The sequence below is a fragment of the Hemitrygon akajei genome, unplaced genomic scaffold (assembly GCF_048418815.1).
Source record: "Hemitrygon akajei unplaced genomic scaffold, sHemAka1.3 Scf000068, whole genome shotgun sequence".
NCBI classification, from domain to species: Eukaryota; Metazoa; Chordata; class Chondrichthyes; order Myliobatiformes; family Dasyatidae; genus Hemitrygon; species Hemitrygon akajei.
Genome location: NW_027331954.1, coordinates 1,685,604 through 1,704,467, shown reverse-complemented (window position 1 = coordinate 1,704,467; position 18,864 = coordinate 1,685,604). Strand labels below are relative to the sequence as shown.

At 46.3% G+C, this 18,864-nt stretch overlaps 1 protein-coding gene across 2 annotated transcripts; it reads left to right on the top strand.

Annotated features, from left to right (window-relative positions):
- Positions 1-7,852: 7,852 nt before the first annotated feature.
- On the top strand, positions 7,853-11,726 carry LOC140722044 (NACHT, LRR and PYD domains-containing protein 12-like). Of its 2 annotated transcripts, XM_073036856.1 has the most exons (4): positions 7,853-10,043; positions 10,690-10,776; positions 10,934-11,100; positions 11,267-11,726. In XM_073036856.1, exons 1-3 carry the CDS (start codon positions 8,323-8,325, stop codon positions 10,992-10,994), a joined length of 1,869 nt encoding a protein of 622 aa, XP_072892957.1. In that variant the 5' UTR covers positions 7,853-8,322; the 3' UTR covers positions 10,995-11,100; positions 11,267-11,726. The 2 variants fall into 2 exon arrangements, with proteins under 2 accessions (XP_072892957.1, XP_072892958.1); XM_073036857.1 differs by lacking the exon at positions 11,267-11,726 and having other exon boundaries at positions 7,853-10,035; positions 10,934-10,949.
- The last annotated feature ends 7,138 nt before the right edge of the window (positions 11,727-18,864 follow it).

Sequence of the window (18,864 nt, the reverse complement as noted above, 5' to 3'; positions counted from 1 at the left end):
CTGACCTGTTTGGAGAGTGCACCCTGGGGTTTTAAATTTGAGTCTACAGATATAATCAATGGGGTTCCCTGGGGTTGTGTTCCTAAACCGAGCTACTATACATCTCCCTCATGGGCGGCGTTTGAGATGTTTCACCGCATTTTAACCCCTTGTGTCCCGTTCTTTCTGATTTTGCTGTTCAATATTCTGACTGTCAGGCGGATTCTTGCGGCCAGTCGAGCTCGCAGGGGGCTCCTGGGACAAAAGTGTGGAGAGAAAGAAAAGGACCGGGAGATGGAGAACCGACGAAAATCCATCGTTTTGCTCTTCAGCATAACCGGTAGTTTCATATCGTTGTGGGTGACACAGGTGGTATTTTATTTCTACGAACGGATTTCAATGATTTTTGTTTATTCTGTCACTGATCCCCGTTACATCACAGTATATACTGCAGCAATGCTTCAGGTTCTCAGTTCCTGCACCAATACTTTTATTTACGTACTGACTCAGAGCAAATTCCGAGACGAACTAAAGAATGCGGTGAAGTACCCATTCAATCGGATTTTGAAACTCATGAAACGTTAAAAATAATTCCTGTAAGTTATTACCATTCAGTTGCTTCCATGCTTCCTATTTTCTGTATATACTTGGGTGAATGGAAATGTTGTGAGCAACAAGGTTACAAATCAAACACGGTAATATCTGCTGATGCTCGTAATACAAAACAACACACACAAAATCAGAGTCCGGATTACGGGTTTCGACCCAAAACGACTGATTACTGTTTTCAAAGGTTCTGCTGAGCTCCTCCAGCATACTGCATGGTGTTACTGAAAAGCAGTTCATAGCTGATGCCGACGGCTTCACTGGCATCTGAAGCCGAGAGACATCGGTTTTGCACCATTCGCACGATTATATTGATCTTGAAATGAAGCCTGAGACATGCAATGATTTGTATTCAGACGTTACCTGCTGGAGATGAAGCTCAACTGAGGTCCTTCATTCAAGGGTTTGCTCCTGATTTGTTGTTCTGTAGAGTCAATCCAGTTCATCTGGAGCGGGTAAAATCCAAGCATGAACTCGGAATGATCGTGGAAATTCTGCACCCATTCACCGCTACCCTTTGCTTTTTATCTGCCAACCAGTTTTCTGTCCATGTCAATATCTTCACCCCAATGCAATGAGCTCTGATTTTACCCACCAATCTCCTATGTGGGACCTTATCAAATGCCTTCTGAAAATCGAGATACACTACATCCACTGGATCTCCCTTGTCCAATTTCCTGGTTACATCCTCGAAGAACTCCAATAGATTAGTAAGCATGATTTACCCATGGTAAATCCATGCTGGCTCGGCCCAATCCTATCACTGCTATCTAGATATGCCACTATTTCAGCTTTAATAATGGGCTCTAGCATCGTCCCCACTACTGATGTTAGGCTGACAGGACGATAGTTCTGTGTTTTCTCCCTCCCTCCTTTCTTAAAAAGTGGGATAACAGTAGCCATACTCCAATCCTCAGGAACTGATCCTGAATCTAAGGAACATTGAAAAATGATTACCAATGCATCCGCAATTTCCAGCGCCACCTCCTTTAGTATCCTAGGATGCAGACCATCTGGACCTGGGGATTTGTCAGCCTTCAGTCCCATCAGTCTACTCATCACCGTTTCCTTCCTAATGTCAATCCGTTTCATTTCCTATGTTACCCTATGTCCTTGGCCCATCCATACAACTGGGATATTGCTTGTGTCTTCCCAATTGAAATCAGATCTAAAGTACTTATTAACTTCTTCTGCCATTTCTCTGTTTCCCATAACAATTTCACCCAGTTCATTCTTCAAGGGCCCTACATTGTTCGTAACTATCTTCTTTCTCTTCATATACCTAAAAAGGCTTTTGCTATCCTCCTTTATATTCCTGGCTAGCTTCCGTTCGTACCTCATTTTTTTCTGCTCGTATTGCCTTTTCACTTAAGTTCTGTTGTCCCTTAAAAATTTCTCAATCATCTGTCCTCCCACTCACCTTAGCTCTGTCATCATTTTTTAATGCTATGCAATCTCTGACTTCCTTTGTCAACCACTGTGGCCCCTTCCCCCCCCCCCCTTGAATCCTTTCTCCTCCGGGGGATGAACTGATTTTGCACCTTGTGCATTATTCCCAAGAATACCTGCCATTACTGTTCCACTGTCTTTTCTGCTAGGATATCCGTCCAGTTAACTTTGGCAAGCTCCTCCCTCATGGCTCAATAGTCTCCTTTGTTCAACTGCAAAACTGAGACCTCCGATCTGCCCTTATCCTTCTCAAATTGCAGATAAAAACTTATCATATTAAGGTCACTACCTCCTAATGGCTCATTTACTTCAAGATCGCTTATGAAATCCTGTTCATGACACAACACTAAATCCAGAATAGTCTTGTCCCTGGTCGGCTCTCGTACAAGCTGTTCCAGGAATGCATCCCGTAGGCACCTACAAACTCCCTATCCTGGGGTCCAGCACCAACCTGATTCTCCCAGTTCACTTGCATGTGGAAATCCCCCATATCTACTGCGACATTACCTTTGCCACATGCCATTGTGAACTCCCTATTCAATTTGCATCCAATATCCATGCTACTGTTTGGTGGCCTGTAGGCAACACCCATTAGAGTTTTTTTCCCCGTTACTGTTCCTCAGTTCTATCCACACAGTCTCTACTTCTCCTGATCCTATGTCCCCCCTTGCAAAGGACTGTATCTCATTCCTCACCAACAGGGCCACCCCACCCCCTCTGCCCACATTTCTGTCCCTACGAATGCACATATACCCTTGTACATTCATTTCCCAGGTCTGATCTTCCTGCAGCCAAGTCTCCGTTATCCCAACAACATCATAGTTACCCATTCCCACCTGAGCTTCAAGCTCACCGCCTTATTTCTGAAACTTCGTGCATTCAGATATAGAATTTTTAGCCAATTTCTCCTCTCTCTCTTTTTAAATTGCTGCCTATTGTGCTTAACCCAGCTCCCCGAACTCCCATCGGGCTATAAGCCCCTTGAATTTTGTTGTCCTTCCTAAATGTACATATTCTTTCTGCACATTTCACTCCATGTTCCGTCAGACCATCCCGCTGTACATTTGTCCTCCTTATCATTTGTTCCGCCTCACCTTTCTCTACTACACACTTAATATTCCGGAACCGTGTAGTCCCCACCTGTCCTTTATTCTTCATCTCGCTATCCTCTCTCGCATTCTGGATCCCTGCCCCCTGCAAATTTAGTTTAACACGACCCCCCCAAGAAGCACCAGCAAATTGTCCTGCAAGAATGTTAGTACCGCTCCAGTTCAGGTGTAAACGGTCACGTCGGAACAGATACCACCTTCTCTGGAACAAAGCCAAATTATCTAAAAACCTGAAGCACTCTTCCCGCACCATCCTCACAGCCACATATTAATCTGTATACTCCTTCTTTTCCTTGCCTCACTCGCACGTGGCACAGGTAGCAATCCTGAGATTGTTACCCTGGAGATCCTGCCCTTCAGCTTCGCACCTAACTCCCTGAACTCACTAAGCAGGAACGGCTCACTCATCCTACCCACATCGTTGGTCCCTAAATGAACCACAACATCTGGGTTCTTGCCCTCCCTCTCGAGAATAACCTGCACCGGATCTGAGATGTCCCGGACCCCGGCACCAGGGAGGCAACATACCATCCGAGACTCCCGATCTTCCCCACAAAATCTCCTATCCGCCCCCCCCCCTCGACTATAGAATCCCCTATCACTACCGCTCTCTTCTCTTCCCTCCTCCCCTTCCTAGTCGAGGGTCCAACCTCAGTGCCAGAGACAGGACCACTGCAACTTGTTCCTGGTAGGTCATCCCCACCAACAGTATCCAAAACGGCCACAGGGCTGCTCTGCTCTCTCAGTCTGCTCCCCCTGCCTCTCTTGACTGTCACCCATTTGCCTACCTCCTGTCTTTTCGGTGTGACTACCACCCGATAACTCTTATCTATCTCTCCGTCTGCCTCCCGAATGATCCGTAGTTCATCCAGCTCCTGCTCCAATTCCCTAACTCGGTCCGATAGGAGCTGCAGCTGGATTCACCTTTTGCAGGTGTGGTCATCAGGGACAACTGTGTTGACTCTGACCTCCCGCATACTGCATACGGAGCACACCACTGCTCTAACTGTCTCCCCCATTACCTGATCCCAGATTAGTCAGAATAAATGAAAAAAGTACCTACCGACCTTACCTTTTTACCTCAGCAAGCACGTACTCAGGCTCACTGATTTCCTCTCACCGAAGTCCCCTTGCGCTGAAGCCCGCTGAGCCAAAGCCCAGCAATCTGTTCCCACGCAATCCGCTGCCCGCTCCTCAGCCCGCGCTCGCCGCTGACGTCACCAGCGCCTGCGCAGTTTTACCTTCCTCCTCAGGTAATGTCCAGGTAGGTCCGTGACTGGTACTGTCTCAGCTACTGTCCCGGTAGGGTTGCTGGGTGCCGTGACTCATTGTGCCTTAAAGAGCTGTTACCGCTGTATGTTTTAAATAAACAAATAATAAATCAATAAATAATAGGAAGGTTGGTGGTGTTGTAAATAGTGTAGAACGTGTTCATAGGTTATAACGGGACACCGACACGTTGCAGAGCTGAGCTGAGAAATGGAAAATGGAGTTCCATCCGGAAAAATGTGAGGCACTACGGAATGAAAAGTGAAACTGGATTACAGAGTACAGGTGGCAGAATTCAGTCACAATATGAAAAAAAAATGGCGGCATTTGGTCTTCGTGCTTTGGAAGCCCACAGATCCCTTAAGCTTTCCTCGTATGTTAATTGGCTGGTTATGAAAGCTTTTGATGTGTTGGCCTTCATTATTCCGAGCATTAAGTTGAAGAGCCGCGTGACATTATTACAAATCTGCAAAACTCTGATTCACCACACTGAATACAGACAGACAGACATACTTTATTGACCCCGAGGGAAATTGGGTTTCGTACAGTTGCACCAACCAAGAATATTGTGTTCCCTTCCTGTCGCCTGATTATCGGAAGCATGTGGTAACTTTTTAGATGGTGCAGAGGGAATTTGACATGATTCAGCCTTAACTAGAGAACCCGTACGGACTCCCTTTTCTTCCCGGGCGTCTCTAAAACATGGTCACTAGTCCTCGATGGCAGGAACCCAACACAGCACCGAAATAATTGCTGTTCTCCAGCCGCGTACGTCTAAGGATTACACACTTTGTTCCCGCCAAATCGGTTGAGATTAAGATGTCTCTCCCGCCCAAGTTCTGGATTTTGTAAATCCTGTGTCACTTAGAGCTCGTTGCCAGGATGTTACAGACCGCATACTGTAACTAATTAAAGGATGTATAAAAACGAATATCAACTTAAATAAAGAATTTCTAAATCAGATAAAAGCGAAACAAAAGACTAATTATAATTAAACAGACAAATATGCACACGTTGGAGCTCACTATTTCAGCTTTAATAATGGGCTCTAGCATCTTCCCCACTACTGATCTTGATTCAACTCGCACCCTATATCCAGGCTACTATTTGGGGGTCTGTAGATAACTCCCATTAGGGTCTTTTTGCCCTTCCAATTTCTCAGTTCTATCCATACTGACTCTGCTTCTCCTGATTCTATGTCACCCCTTGCAAGGGACTGTATTTCATTCCTCACCAGCAGAGCCACCCCACTCCGTCTGCCCACCTGTCTGTCCTTTCGATAGGATGTATATCCTTGAATATTCATTTCCCAGCCCTGGTCCTCTTGCAGCCATGTCTCTGTTATTCCTACAACATCATACTTACCAACTTCCAACTGAAATTCAAGCTCATTCATATATAATACTTTTAATCCATTACTCCCCAAGGTTGTCTCATTCGTCCTATTGCACTTGGCCATACTCTCCGATCCCTTCCGGAGCTTTCTGCCCCGTAAATTCTGATGTCTTTCTTAACTTTTCTTATTCAGTCTTTCCCTTTAACTCCATCCTTATATTTCCAGTTTGTCTCCTCCCCACACTTATTAGTTTAAACACACCCGTGTTGCAGTGGCAAACCTGCCGGCCAGAATGCTGGTCCCCCGACTGCTAAGGTGCAACCCGTCCCTTTTGTACAATTCATCCTTACCCCAAAACCGATCCCAGTGGTCTAAGAATCTAAAACCCACAGCTCTGCCAGTCGTCTGTCTCTTTGGCTTTGCTTCAGTGCCAATTTTTGACTCGCAGACCCGTTCACCTCTCAGATTGGCAGTGTCTTCTGTCCCAAGCTTCCAAGAGGGTGAACATGATTTCAAGAGGCACATCCCCCATGGTCTCCTGTACTTCAAGCTTCCATCTCTTCCTCATTGTCACCCCCGTTCTCTCCTCTGTTATCTTCGGTGTAACGATTTCACTGTAGGTACTATCCAGAAAACTCCCGTTTTTCCCGGATGAACCTGAGGTCATCCAGCTGCCTCTCCGGTGCCCCAACACGGTCGTTCAGGAGCTGAACCTGGACACACTTTTCGCAGTTGTAGCAGCCGGAAGCACCATCAGTGTCCCTGACCTCCCATATCAGGCAAGCATCACACTGAATCAGTCTACCTGTCATCTCTTCACCACCTCTCACCCTCACCAACTGTGGCGTAGTCTCCTCCCTCAGCTTCCTCGCCAAAGACTCGCTCTTTCCTCACAAGGACCTTTCCTCAACAAGGCTGCTCCCCGAGTCAAAGCCGCAAAGCTCCACTCCTTTACTGGCCGCTCCACTTGAGCTACCCCTCTATTTATTGGTATGAGTTTTTCCAAGGTCACTTGACCTTGGTTGCCCAATCAGCTGCTTTCTGCTGGGCTCCTTTACTGATCGCATTTGTTGATGATACGAAGATCGGCGAAGGGGTGGGTAGTGCTGAGGAAGCAATGCGATTGCAGCAAAACTTCGACAAATTGGAAGAGTGGGCAAATTGTGGCAGATGGACTACAATGTTGGGGAATGAATGGTAATGCATTTTGGCAAGAGAAACAATAGGGTGGACTATTACCTAAATGGGGAGAATGCTTAAACATCACAGTGTAATGAGACTTCATGCTGGCTACTACCAAAATTCCTCGGTCTCTGCTGTCTTTAACTCCCGACCTGTAAATAACATGGTTTTCAAACTTGTATTTAAAGCAATAGACCAGTGGTATCTCCCGTTTCGACAGACATTGTCTGACCTGTACTCACATCTACACTCACGTCCTTCTACAGCTGTGCTGCAGAGGACAGGCCAACATGCTGCATAACTGTGGCCAGCTGGAAGGCTCTACAATGGGTAGACAAAACTGCCCAGACATATCACTGGCACCCCCATCCCACCTCTCATCAGGGACGTATATACAGAAAGGCTCCGGACAGGGTCCAGCAGCGTTAGGAAGGATCCCACCTATCCTGCCTATGGGCTGTTTGCCCTGCCCCGTGAGGGAGGAAGCTACGTAGCATCCACAGCAGGACCACCAGACTCAAAATCAGTTACTTTCCTCAAGCAGTAAGACAGATCAACACATCCACAACTAACAACCGCACCCCACCACAGAATGATTGAAAATAAAATACTGAGTTTTCCATTGCATACACTATCTGAGTGTGCTTAATCAGATCCGGAATAACAATTATTTCCTTCTCCTTTACACTCGTGTATATTCAATCTTGGATCTGTTGAGTATTTACAACACAGACTCTTTAAGAGACACGGTACTGCAGATCTGCTGTCTCGAACCATTTTCTGAAGGAACTCAGTGAGCTGAGCAGCATCTGTGATGATGGAAGTGGGGGGGGGGTGGATTGTCTGTGGTTTGTGTCAAAATGCTGACTGTCTCAATCTCCAGAACAAGACATTGACATTTTCTCCCCCAGCTACCCAGCCACAGAGCAGGTGCTGATCAACGAATATGCTTCTTTGCGTTTTGAATCAGTGATGTTGAGAGGGGAAGGGGGAGCTGTGATTCCCCGACCTGTTCCTTTGACAGAATGCCAACTTCCCTTTTCTCTATCTCCACACACACCTCATCAACAATGGGGATTAAAAGTTTCTTCCACATGAACAGTGATATCTGTGGCTGTAGTGAGAGGGTGTCCAGTACGGGACCGTCTGGGGTCAGTAAACTACCAGGGAAATACTCATCTTCACAGCACAGTTAATATGGAAATATGATGACCATGTGTTTATCCAGACCAGGCAAGCAAATTTACTTTACTGTACGGGCATTCATTGATTAATTCAATTAATGCAATAGCTTTGGGCTAACTCTTGTGTGCTTAAATACTGAGTTCTGAGTTGAGACATCTAACAGTTTGAACACTGTCTGTTCCCATTGAAGATGTTCAACAGAAACACATGGATACTCTGCGGGCACAAACTGAAACACTGAGAGTCAACACGGTCCTGATGAGGGAGAAGGTGAAGGTTTTCCAGCTGGTTGTTCGATATGCTGAGCTCATCGTCATTTCTGCTGTTCGAGATCGGCGACTGGTTGAACATGAGCTACTAGCAAGAGGCAGAGACCACGAGCGTTGGAGAGAGAAACATCTCCATGGAGAGATGGAAAAAATCCGGACTGATCAGTTATTCCAGAGCAGCTTTTCCCGAAGTAAATCCAAATCTGGGAGATCAGCAGCAGTGGCTGGAGTCGCGGGGATTGGGAAAACAACAATGGTACAAAAGATTGTTTATGACTGGGCCACGGGGAAAATATTCCAACAATTCCAGTTTGTCTTTAGTTTCAAATTCCGGGATTTAAACTCCATTAACTGCAGAACAAACCTGAGGGAACTGATTCTGGATCAGTATCCTTACTTTGGGAATTTCCTGAGAGATGTCTGGAAGAACCCACAGGGATTGTTGTTCATATTCGATGGTTTGGATGAATTCAAACACAGAATCTATTTTGCAGACAGTTGGAGAGATACAGAACCTAAGCACCAGTGCCCAGATCCCGAGTGCTGGTGTGCAGTGTCGGACATTGTGTACAGTTTAATCCAGGGCAAGCTGCTCCCAGGGTGTTCAGTGCTGTTGACCGCCCGCCCCACTGCGTTACATTTATTGGAAAAGGCAGATATCAGGGTCTGGGCAGAAATCCTGGGATTTGCTGGTGAGCAATGGAAGGAATATTTCATGAAGCATTTTGAAGATCAGACGGTGGCAGCAGCTGTTTTCAAACACGTGAAGGAGAACGAAATCCTGTACGCCATGAGCTACAACCCCTCCTACTGCTGGATCCTCGCTCTTGCACTGGGTCCTTTCTTCACACAAAGAGACAGGGACCCACAGAGAATTCCCAGGACCATCACCCAACTGTATTCCTACTATATTTACAGCATCCTGAAAAACCACAGCCGTGAGATTGAGAACCCCCGTGATGTGTTACTCAGGGTTGGTCAGATGGCCTTCAGAGGAGTGTCCGATAAGAAAACTGTGTTTACAGATGGAGATTTGATCAAGTACGATCTGCAGCCTTCCCAGTTCCTGTCTGGGTTCCTGATGGAGCTTTTGGGGAGAGAGGATTCTGCCCAGAGCGTGGTGTACACATTCCCACACCTCACCATCCAAGAGTTTGTAGCTGCAGTCGCACAGTTCCTGACTCTACATCCCGAGGATATCCTGAAATTCCTCACTGAAGTCCATAACACGACCGATGGGCGATTTGAGGTATTTCTCCGTTTTGTTGCTGGTCTCTCCTCCCCAGTGACAGCTCGGGGCCTGGAGGAGTTTCTGGGTCCATTTCCTCATGAAACAACCTGTCGGGTGATTGACTGGGTGAAGGAGGAGGTTAAACGCCAGAGTGAAAACACGACGAGTGAAGCTGGTAAAAGGAGGCTCCTGAACACATTTCACTACCTGTTTGAGTCTCAGAATCGTGAACTGGCTCAGACCGCACTGGGATCTGTGGAAGAACTTTCATTCAGTGGAATGACACTGATCCCGGTTGACTGCGCGGTCCTGTCTCATGTTGTCAGACTCTGTGATACAATAAAACGTCTCGACCTGTCGTACTGCCACATTTTGTGTGAAGGAATCCAGCGGCTGGGACCCTGGCTGCACAAGTTCCAGGTATTGAGGTAACTTAATTTTTCTCTCACTCTGAACTGTGAAACTGTTCCATTGTGTTGTTTCAATGTAAAGGGATTTGGGTAAAACTATAGTGAATATGATTGTGAAAAATTGCGACAAATGCGATCCCCCTTCCTCCTGTGAGATGTCTCTTCCCCAACTCCGTTCCTGCTGTGTGATCTCTCTTCTCCATCCCGCTTCGTCCTGTGGGTTCTCTCTTTCACATCCCCGTTCCTCCTGTGGGATCTTTCTTTCCCATCCCCCTTCCTCCTTCAGGTCCCATCATTCCATCCTTTTCCTCAGATGGCGTCATTTCCCACCGACATTTCTCCATTCACAAATCTTCCTCACTGTGGGACTTTCTCCCCTTCAACCCTCTCCCTTCCGATCCACTCACAGGTCAGGAACACTTTTCTAACCATCGCGCAATGAGTTAGAATATGAGGAGTTTACAGGGTCACACCGACAGACTAAATTACTGACGTTCAGTGAATCCCCTGTAACTGGTCAGTGAGGGACATTGACAGTGATGGAAACGCCGATCAGTGATTTACTGAAGGGTTTAATGTTTCCTGAAATAACCGAGTGAGAGAAATTCCTTCAGACCCATGGTTTGAATCACTTTGTTCATTAATTTTGTCTGTTTCTGTTTAGTCTTGGGCGGAATGACCTGGGAGATTCAGGAGTGAAACTGGTGTCTGCTGCTCTGAGAAACCCGGAGTGTAAAATACAGACACTGAAGTAAGTACCAGACTGTGGGAGATTGTATTTACAGACACTGGGTGTCTGACACTGAACATTAATGTGATCAGTAATTGTGTTACTGGTAAATTCTGGGAATTTGTCGCGTCCCCTGTCTCTCTGTGCCCTTCACCCTCAATCTCTCTCTCATTTCCAGTCTGAACCATGTCGAACTTACAGATTCTGGTGCTGAGATCTCGCCTCCGCTCTCAGTATGAACCGATCACTGATGGAGCTGGACCTGGGATGGAACCCGCTCACAGACCAGTCTGTCCCCGCTCTCCGCTGGCTCATACTGACTCACCCGAGTCTGGAGCAGATCATGTGAGTGTCTGTGTTAATGTTCAATGTGATAAAATTTCAGCAGATCCGCGGGTTTTCTGGTGATGTTTGTCTGTGATTACTGTTGAAACATTAACCCCAGTACCCTGTTACTGACACGGTTATATAATCTGTTTTTTTTTCATCTTTATTTTTCCATCCGTTTCAGGCTGGCGGTGAATAATTTCAGTGGGACTGGGGAGAATGCACTGGAGTCTCTACAGGAGTCCAGACCCGGACTGAGAGTGTACCTGTAAACGTCTGAATGTGTGAACATACCCGTCCGCAGGATGGAGACAATTTGGCCGATTTCCCCCCCCTTCCCTTTAACTCCCGCCCTTATCTTTCCGCACTCCAGAAGCAATTCGCAAAGGTTCGGAAATGACCCTGGATCTGCGGTGATCTGGGACACGGCCTTGAAGTGTGATTTGATAATCATCAGTTCTGTGATGCAGAGTGACAGTGAGAAACGGGACTGATTATTCAAACTGGCACTGGTTGTTGCCGGTCAGTTAATTGTGTGTGACTGTGAGTGAGTCGGGAGCAACTTATTTATTCCCGCACGGCAGCAGCTCACAAATCGTTTAATTTACATTTGTCGATGAAATCAATAAACCGCTGTAACGTCCTGTCTTCGTTTCGGACGAGTTTTATTTGAGGTTTCTGTTGCCCCCCGCACCCTGGGTGCCCAGGATCTCATCTCCACCCAACCCCCTTCCTGGGTAACTCACCCCCTCCTTACACTCCACAAAGAAAGGGAGCGGGGGGGGGGGGCAGAGAGAGAGAGCTGGGCTTATTTGGCGGTCCTGCATTTCTTTCTACCATGACACTGCGAGGGGAATGCTAACGACACGGATATCTTAAGGACAAAGCAGGAGTTGAAAACGTCAGTATACGGAGCGGATTCCGTACATGGCAGAATATATTCTGTTAAATCATGCCAGTATTTCCCAGAGACAAACGTGTTGCTGGTTGCGCTCATAACCCACAGAACAGCGAGTGGCAGCCTTATCAGCCAATTGTCTTCCTACAGCTAATTGAACTCCACAATATTTCTGAATCTAACTGTCTCTCAGGTGGATTCAACAGCGGCTTTGTCCGTCACTAAGGTTTAAAAGTCCACAGCAAGGGCAGGAAATTAAATTCATATATAATTGAAGAAATGTAATAGGGACATTTATGCACGCGCGCATACACACACACAGGCACACCCGCGCGCGCGCGCGCACACACACACACACACACACACAACAGATGTGGGAAGATGGTTTAAGAGATGAACGGAACCGTGGATAGCTCTGAGCTTCATGTTATTGGAAATAAACATTATACTGGGAAGCTGATCAAAATGAGGTAAACACTGATGTGGTCCAGGGCTGATGAAGAACTACACAGCTTGTCTGTACAGCGAGTATATTTCATATCTGGTGGCACATAGTGGGACGAGTTGGGGTGGTTTTGGTGTCTGACCGACCAAAGTAGATCTGCTGAATATATATATTTTTAAAAATCAGTGACGTTAATTGAAAGTCTGCAGAAGGAAACTGGGAAGGTTTTCATGTGTCCCTGGATCACGTCCACACTGAGGGGAAACCGGTTCTACTTGCAGAGGAAACAGCAGGCGTGACTGTGAAAAGTGCCGAAAATGCTGGAAACATCGATTCCGGAATGCTTGTGGGAAGAGAGCCACAGTGAAAGTTTCAGGTTGGAAAATGGGAACAGTCGTGACCGCTGACAATACAACTGTGGAAAAGTTGTAAATAGAGTCGCTGACTGCTCACTTACTGGTCTCGTTGCACATTTTGGTAAAATTACGCAGAAGGATCTAAGTGAGCTAATGCCAATGGTATTAATGTGTTTGTGTTACATGCCGACAGCATTTGGACCTGAGACACCGGTGATGTCATTTGTTTGTTCAATAGCAGTATCAAAGGTGGGACTCCATCACTGCAGATTGATCCCCTGTATAAATCACAGCTTGTTGCTGTATTCAGCCCAGAGTGTCTTGCCGAGCTGTGGAATTCAGTACAATAGCGTTCACTGCGTCACTCAAGTGGGATCTACAGTAATGTGGCGGATAGAAGATATTTACTACCCTGTTATTTCAGTCGTTGGAATTTCCGGTAAGTCGCTGTCACACCTGCAAACGGCAGAAACTGATAGTTAATTCTAATATTCTGAAGTGTTTCTCTAGCTACGTGCTTCCACAGTCACCTGCCGAGTCCCCGTATTTCTGCCGTGGGCGGAACTCGCTGACAATATTACTCCCATTGCTTTGGAAGCGGGTCTAATGGAGCCGAGATGCCGCCTTTGACTGAATTCCTCTCTCCTGATTGGATATCATGGAATAATTGTGAATCGAAACGTCTGCACAGGAGGACACGGACTATACTACATCTGTGGGAACCAGCCGTCCTTCTGTTACGTCCGTATAAATCGTCTGTGAATTGCGCGGCTTGGTTATGGAACAGAGCAAATAGCTCATTTATTTCCGAAATGTGAGTAGAGGGAACTGCAGGTGTGGATTTAATTTCATTCCTGTGCTGTTCAGAGCCAGTGATGCTGTATTGAATGTCCATCCTTTAATGCCCCTGAGGAAGAATTAAAACAGCTCTCCTCTCGTCGGCTTATGAATTCATTTTGATTTAACGCTATTACAAAATTCGCGCAAGTTCTCTTCCACGCCGATAATGCACACTGTCAGTGGCTTCTTATGTACTGGGGATTCTACGCTGTGAGCCAGAAAAAAACCCCACAAAATCTAATCTAATTCTATCACACTGCTGCTCCGTTTCCCTGACTAGTCAGTAATTTCTCTGTTTCTTTTCTTCTATTTTGCAGTTAACCGGGTGGCGATTGCTATCTTGTCCCGAGGTAAGCGCGGTCTCTCCAAATGTATCAGTCGCTACCTGCTGGGAATGGCAGCGGCCGATCTCCTGGTCGTTATCTCTGACCCTCTGCTGAAGTGGACTGTTAGGAAATACTTCTGGTCTTCCTTCCTCCATCTAACTCCCGTTTGCAAGGTCGTCCGTTGCTTCCTTTGAGCAAGCACCTGAATCTCTGTCTGGCTGACAGTCGCCTTCACCAATGACAGTTTTGTGGCCATTTGTTGTGAAAAATTGAAAACAAAATATTGCATCGAACGAACGGTTGTTATAGTCATAGGCACGGTGAGTGTTCTGGGCTGTTTAGAATGTATCCCTTTCTACTTTACATTTGATTCGTTGATGCTAGTTAACGGAGTTTCCTATGGCTGTTTGACCAAAGCGAGCTTCTTTACGTCGCCTTCGTGGGTCGCACTCAGATGATTCACCGCATTTTCATTCCTTGTCTCCCGTTTATTCTGATTTGATTGTTCAATGCTCTGACAGTTAGACGGATTTTTTTCCGCCAATAAAATCCGGATGGGGCTCCGGGGCGGCAGCGACGGAAAGAATGACAAGGACCCGGAAATGGAGAACCGAATGAAATCCGTCGTTTTACTGTTCAGCATAACCGGCAGTTTTATAGTTCTGTGGTTAACACTGGTGGTTTTTTTATATCTACGTACTGATTGCAAACACCCCTCGTTACACGGACGCAGATCTGATTTATATCGCAGACTCCACGGCGACGATGCTGCAGGTCCTCAGCTCCTGCACCAACACATGTATTTACTCAGAGCAAGCTCAGAGAGGAGCTGAAGAACGCGGTGCAATATCCACTGAAACTGTTAACCAAATTCCTTAAATCATAGAGCGACTTGCTGATTTCTGCAGGTGTTTTCTCAAACACCATGTTTCCTTCATAATCTATCCACTTGCCGATACGGTCTGCAGAACCACGGGTAACAACTGAGCACTGGGAAATACGCATGCATTTTGTCATGATATATTTCACTCGCTGTTTACCCAGTACAGATGAAATGTGTCCTTCATCAAATACGTAATATGTAGCGGTCACCTCAGCTGTAATTCACCCCGATGGAGGGTCTATAGTCAGTCCCGCCGGTTTTATTTTAATAATCTCCATTACATCTGACAGCGTTTTACTCCGGGTTGGTCCAGTTAGGAAAAATCCTCTCCCTTTCTCCATTCTCTCCGTTGTTTCTGATTCATTCTTTTTAGTGATACTCACGGTGTTTTACTCCCAATATCTCTCACGTTGTCCTCGCTTACTCCTTCCCCCACGTCCAGTTCTGAACAAAATTTAATCTCATTGCAGATCAGTGAGTTTCATCGTGAGGGAAGATGATCGGGCTGAAACAGAGCGTGTAATTTTTTCTTTTATTTTAACTCCATCTCCATCTCCGACCTGCTCCCTCGTTGTCCCTGCATATCTCCCACGCCTTTATCTCTGTTCACATCCCAAGGCCTCGTGACAATCTGTTTCTTTCCTTCGCCATCGATTCTCTGTTTCTCTCTGACCACACGTCCGGTCCCCTACAGAACAAAATAAGTCTCATTCAGGAATATATATTGATATTGATGATAAATGCTCGCTGAAACTTAATGAACTTCCAGAGCAACAGGAAAAAGTTATTTGTTTTGTTTCTCTCTCGAACGAACTGAGCTCTATCTGGAAGGTTTACCGATGATTGAAAAATAAAAGAATGATACTGGAAATCCGAATTAAAATTGCTTTAAATTATGTTGCACCGCTTTCTAACGGAACATTACTCACTCTGTTGCATTTCCAGTTCCGTCTCACTGCTGTCTGTCCTGCAACCGATCAGCGGTACACAGCACTGGTGATTCTCCTCGGCCGGGGTTGACAGAGGTAAGAGTTGACACGAACGCACAATAGATTTATGCACCTCGCGCCAGTTACTACTAACTCGACGCTTTATTATAAATAATGTTTCTAGTGATACTTAAGGATTACACTTAAGGTGCAATGTAAATACATCAGAGGTCTGCATGTCAGGATAAGCTGTCGTTGGTTAACATCTTAGTCCAGGTGTATTTTCAATTCCGTGTATGGCAGCGCCGAGTTGTTCTGCAAGTCTATTCCATCATGCGTCAGGGAAACGGGAAATAACGTCACTTATATTGTCTCCTGCTGTTTGCCTGCACCTGCTTCCCTCTCCAAAATCAACATGCTGACGGGCTAGCCCACAACGGCAGCCGAGCTTGTCCCTTTACCTACGTGCCCATGCTAACGTTATTATCGTTTTCACCTCTATTCCTCTGCAAAATTGAAACGCGCTTTGTACTGCAGGCTCAGTGGGTTCCACAGACCACATTTCAGAACATCCGAACATTTCCAGTCAAGGGCTTATAAATTTCACAAATTTGTCCCATAGCCCGACCTTCAGACGGGATCTATAGTCCAATTACCGTGGTGATGCCATATATTTGGATATGATGCAACAGGATCGACTTCTGAATTCGCTTCTCTTTATTTCTCCCCATTTCCTGTTCTAATGCGCAAATTAAAGTCATGTACCTTTTTGAGACCCCTCGATGGTTCAGAAGCGGCCCTAAAAATGGCCTCATCTTTCCTTGGATAGTTCTTTGACTTGCCATTTGTCACCCTCCTGCCCCTCTGCTTCGTTTGCCTGAGCGTTATCAGGCGGGTTCGGGATGTTTGATTTTGTTGTATAGCTTCTGCTAACATTAAAACTTTGTCCAGACCTGATTCGGGCCTGAGCTCAGGCTGTCTAGGTGAGGATATAAACATTGAGAGGCCTCCCCTTTCTTTTGTTTGGACATCGTTTGGTCAGTCAGTCTAGTTTTGTTGTTGTTGTTGTTCCGGAGGTTGGTGTCACTTATACCTCCAGCACTTATTCAACTGAAGTCAAGTTTCCTGTCGTTTAACTACACACATGCACACCGACAAACGAGACAACGTTTCTTCGACCCAGAGTGTAGGGTACAGCAGCACACACAACAGACAAACACTTATAAAAGCAAGGAAAACATCCTCTGGTGAACTACGCACAAACAAAGTGCATAAATCAAAACACATTACTGTTTTATAAAATCATAATCCCACGTAGGATCTCCGTCTCCACTCCCAGTTTCTTGTTTAAATTATTTGATATTCTTTAACTAAAAAGACCCCAATAGGACCACCGTCCTTATGTCCAACCACACAAGCCACTAGTAAAAGGAATCACATATCTAGTACAGTATATCCACTTTCCAACCAGACCCTATCAGGAGGGAGATTAGCGGCACCAGTGGAACTTCCAGGGATTTTGTTACTCGTTCAACCTTCGGGTGCTTCTTTCTCGTTGTCTTCTTTACCTTCACAGAGAAGACTCTCCCCGCATTCCTGATCAACGTCACTGTTGCTACTTCCCATCCTTCTTCAATCTACTGACCTGGTCCTGCAAAGGAAAGACAGTCAGTCGCAAGCAGAAGCACGAACGAAATTCCGTTCTGTTCACCTCTTGCAGTCTGATTTTTATCTATTGGTTTTGTTTACTTATCGGACAACATCTCGGGTGCGACTAGGATCCGGATCCGGACTTCCTTATTTCACACAATACTTCACGTAATACTGCTGTCTTTCCTACTTGGTTCCGCCGATCCCATCCTTTCTGCCCGGAGATGGGCCAGGATCAAGAGGCACAAAGCTGTTCACCCAACGGGTGGCAAACTCGAATGTGCCTCTGAGACATAGTTACTCCATCGTTTCAATCCCGTTTTGTCGGGATCCTGCTGGACTACAGCAATTTGTCAGAGATATCTCAAAGTGAAGTGCGGTACCAGACTTTAATTGGCGCGACTTGTATATCATGCAGTGTCCACGTGTGGAACTCTGATGTACAAGTAAAAGGCTTGCCTTTAAATCCATTAGCAGGGAAGCATGCGAAACCGTAGAACAATCGAATGAGGTCATAATGTTGTTTTCTTGATTTGTGGGTCATCCGTTTACACCCATCTGACTTGTGCAGCCGGGTTATCGTTCCAAGGAGTGTTGGTGAGAAGACGATATTCTCAAGTGGAAAACGCAGAGGTCTGCAACTTCACAAAACTAAAGCAACATACAACACTGGAAACGTTATATTCGGAAATGTCGTCCACAAGGAGGGAGGTTGGAGATCAGAGAGAGACAGGGAGGTGGCGAAGAAGGTTACGAGGGAGGGAGAACGCCGATGCGGTTTGGCAGGAGTCGGGTCAAGGGAAGGAGTCACCCAGGCAGGTTGGATGTTTCGGCAGCACTTTACAATGGTGGCACTGCAGTCCCAGAATGCTGTGCGTGACGGAAAGCCCTCCGGACCCTCACGGTACATTTTTCACGGTTTTGACTCACTCTTCCCTACACACCCTCATCCAAGATTTACCGCGTCCGCGCAGTCTTTCTCTCCCACGTCTCTCGCCCAGGCCCGGTCTCTTTCTCTACCCCATCCGTCTCGGTCTCCCCCAGCTTCCGATCTTTTCAGTCATTCGAAATCTCTCTCATCACCCTGCCTCTATCGCTACACATTGTCTCTCTCTCCTGCCTCTATTATCCACTGTCCCCTCCAGTCACTCTATCTCTCTCCACATTGCTCTCTCGTACCTCACTCCAAGGTTCTTTCTATCTCCATTCTTTCTAACCCCAAATCTCCCTCCCTCCACACTCGCTTTCTACCCAGTCTCTCTCTCTCCGTCTCCCTCTCCCCCTCTATCACTCTCTCTACCTACGTATTTCTATCACTCTCTCCCCCTCTCCCCTCCCATCTTTCACCCCAATCTCGCCTTCCCGCACACTCTTTCTTCTACCCCAGTCACGCTCACGTTCTATATCTGTATTAATTTAGATCACGTTTTAGAGATTTGTTTTCACTTTGATATT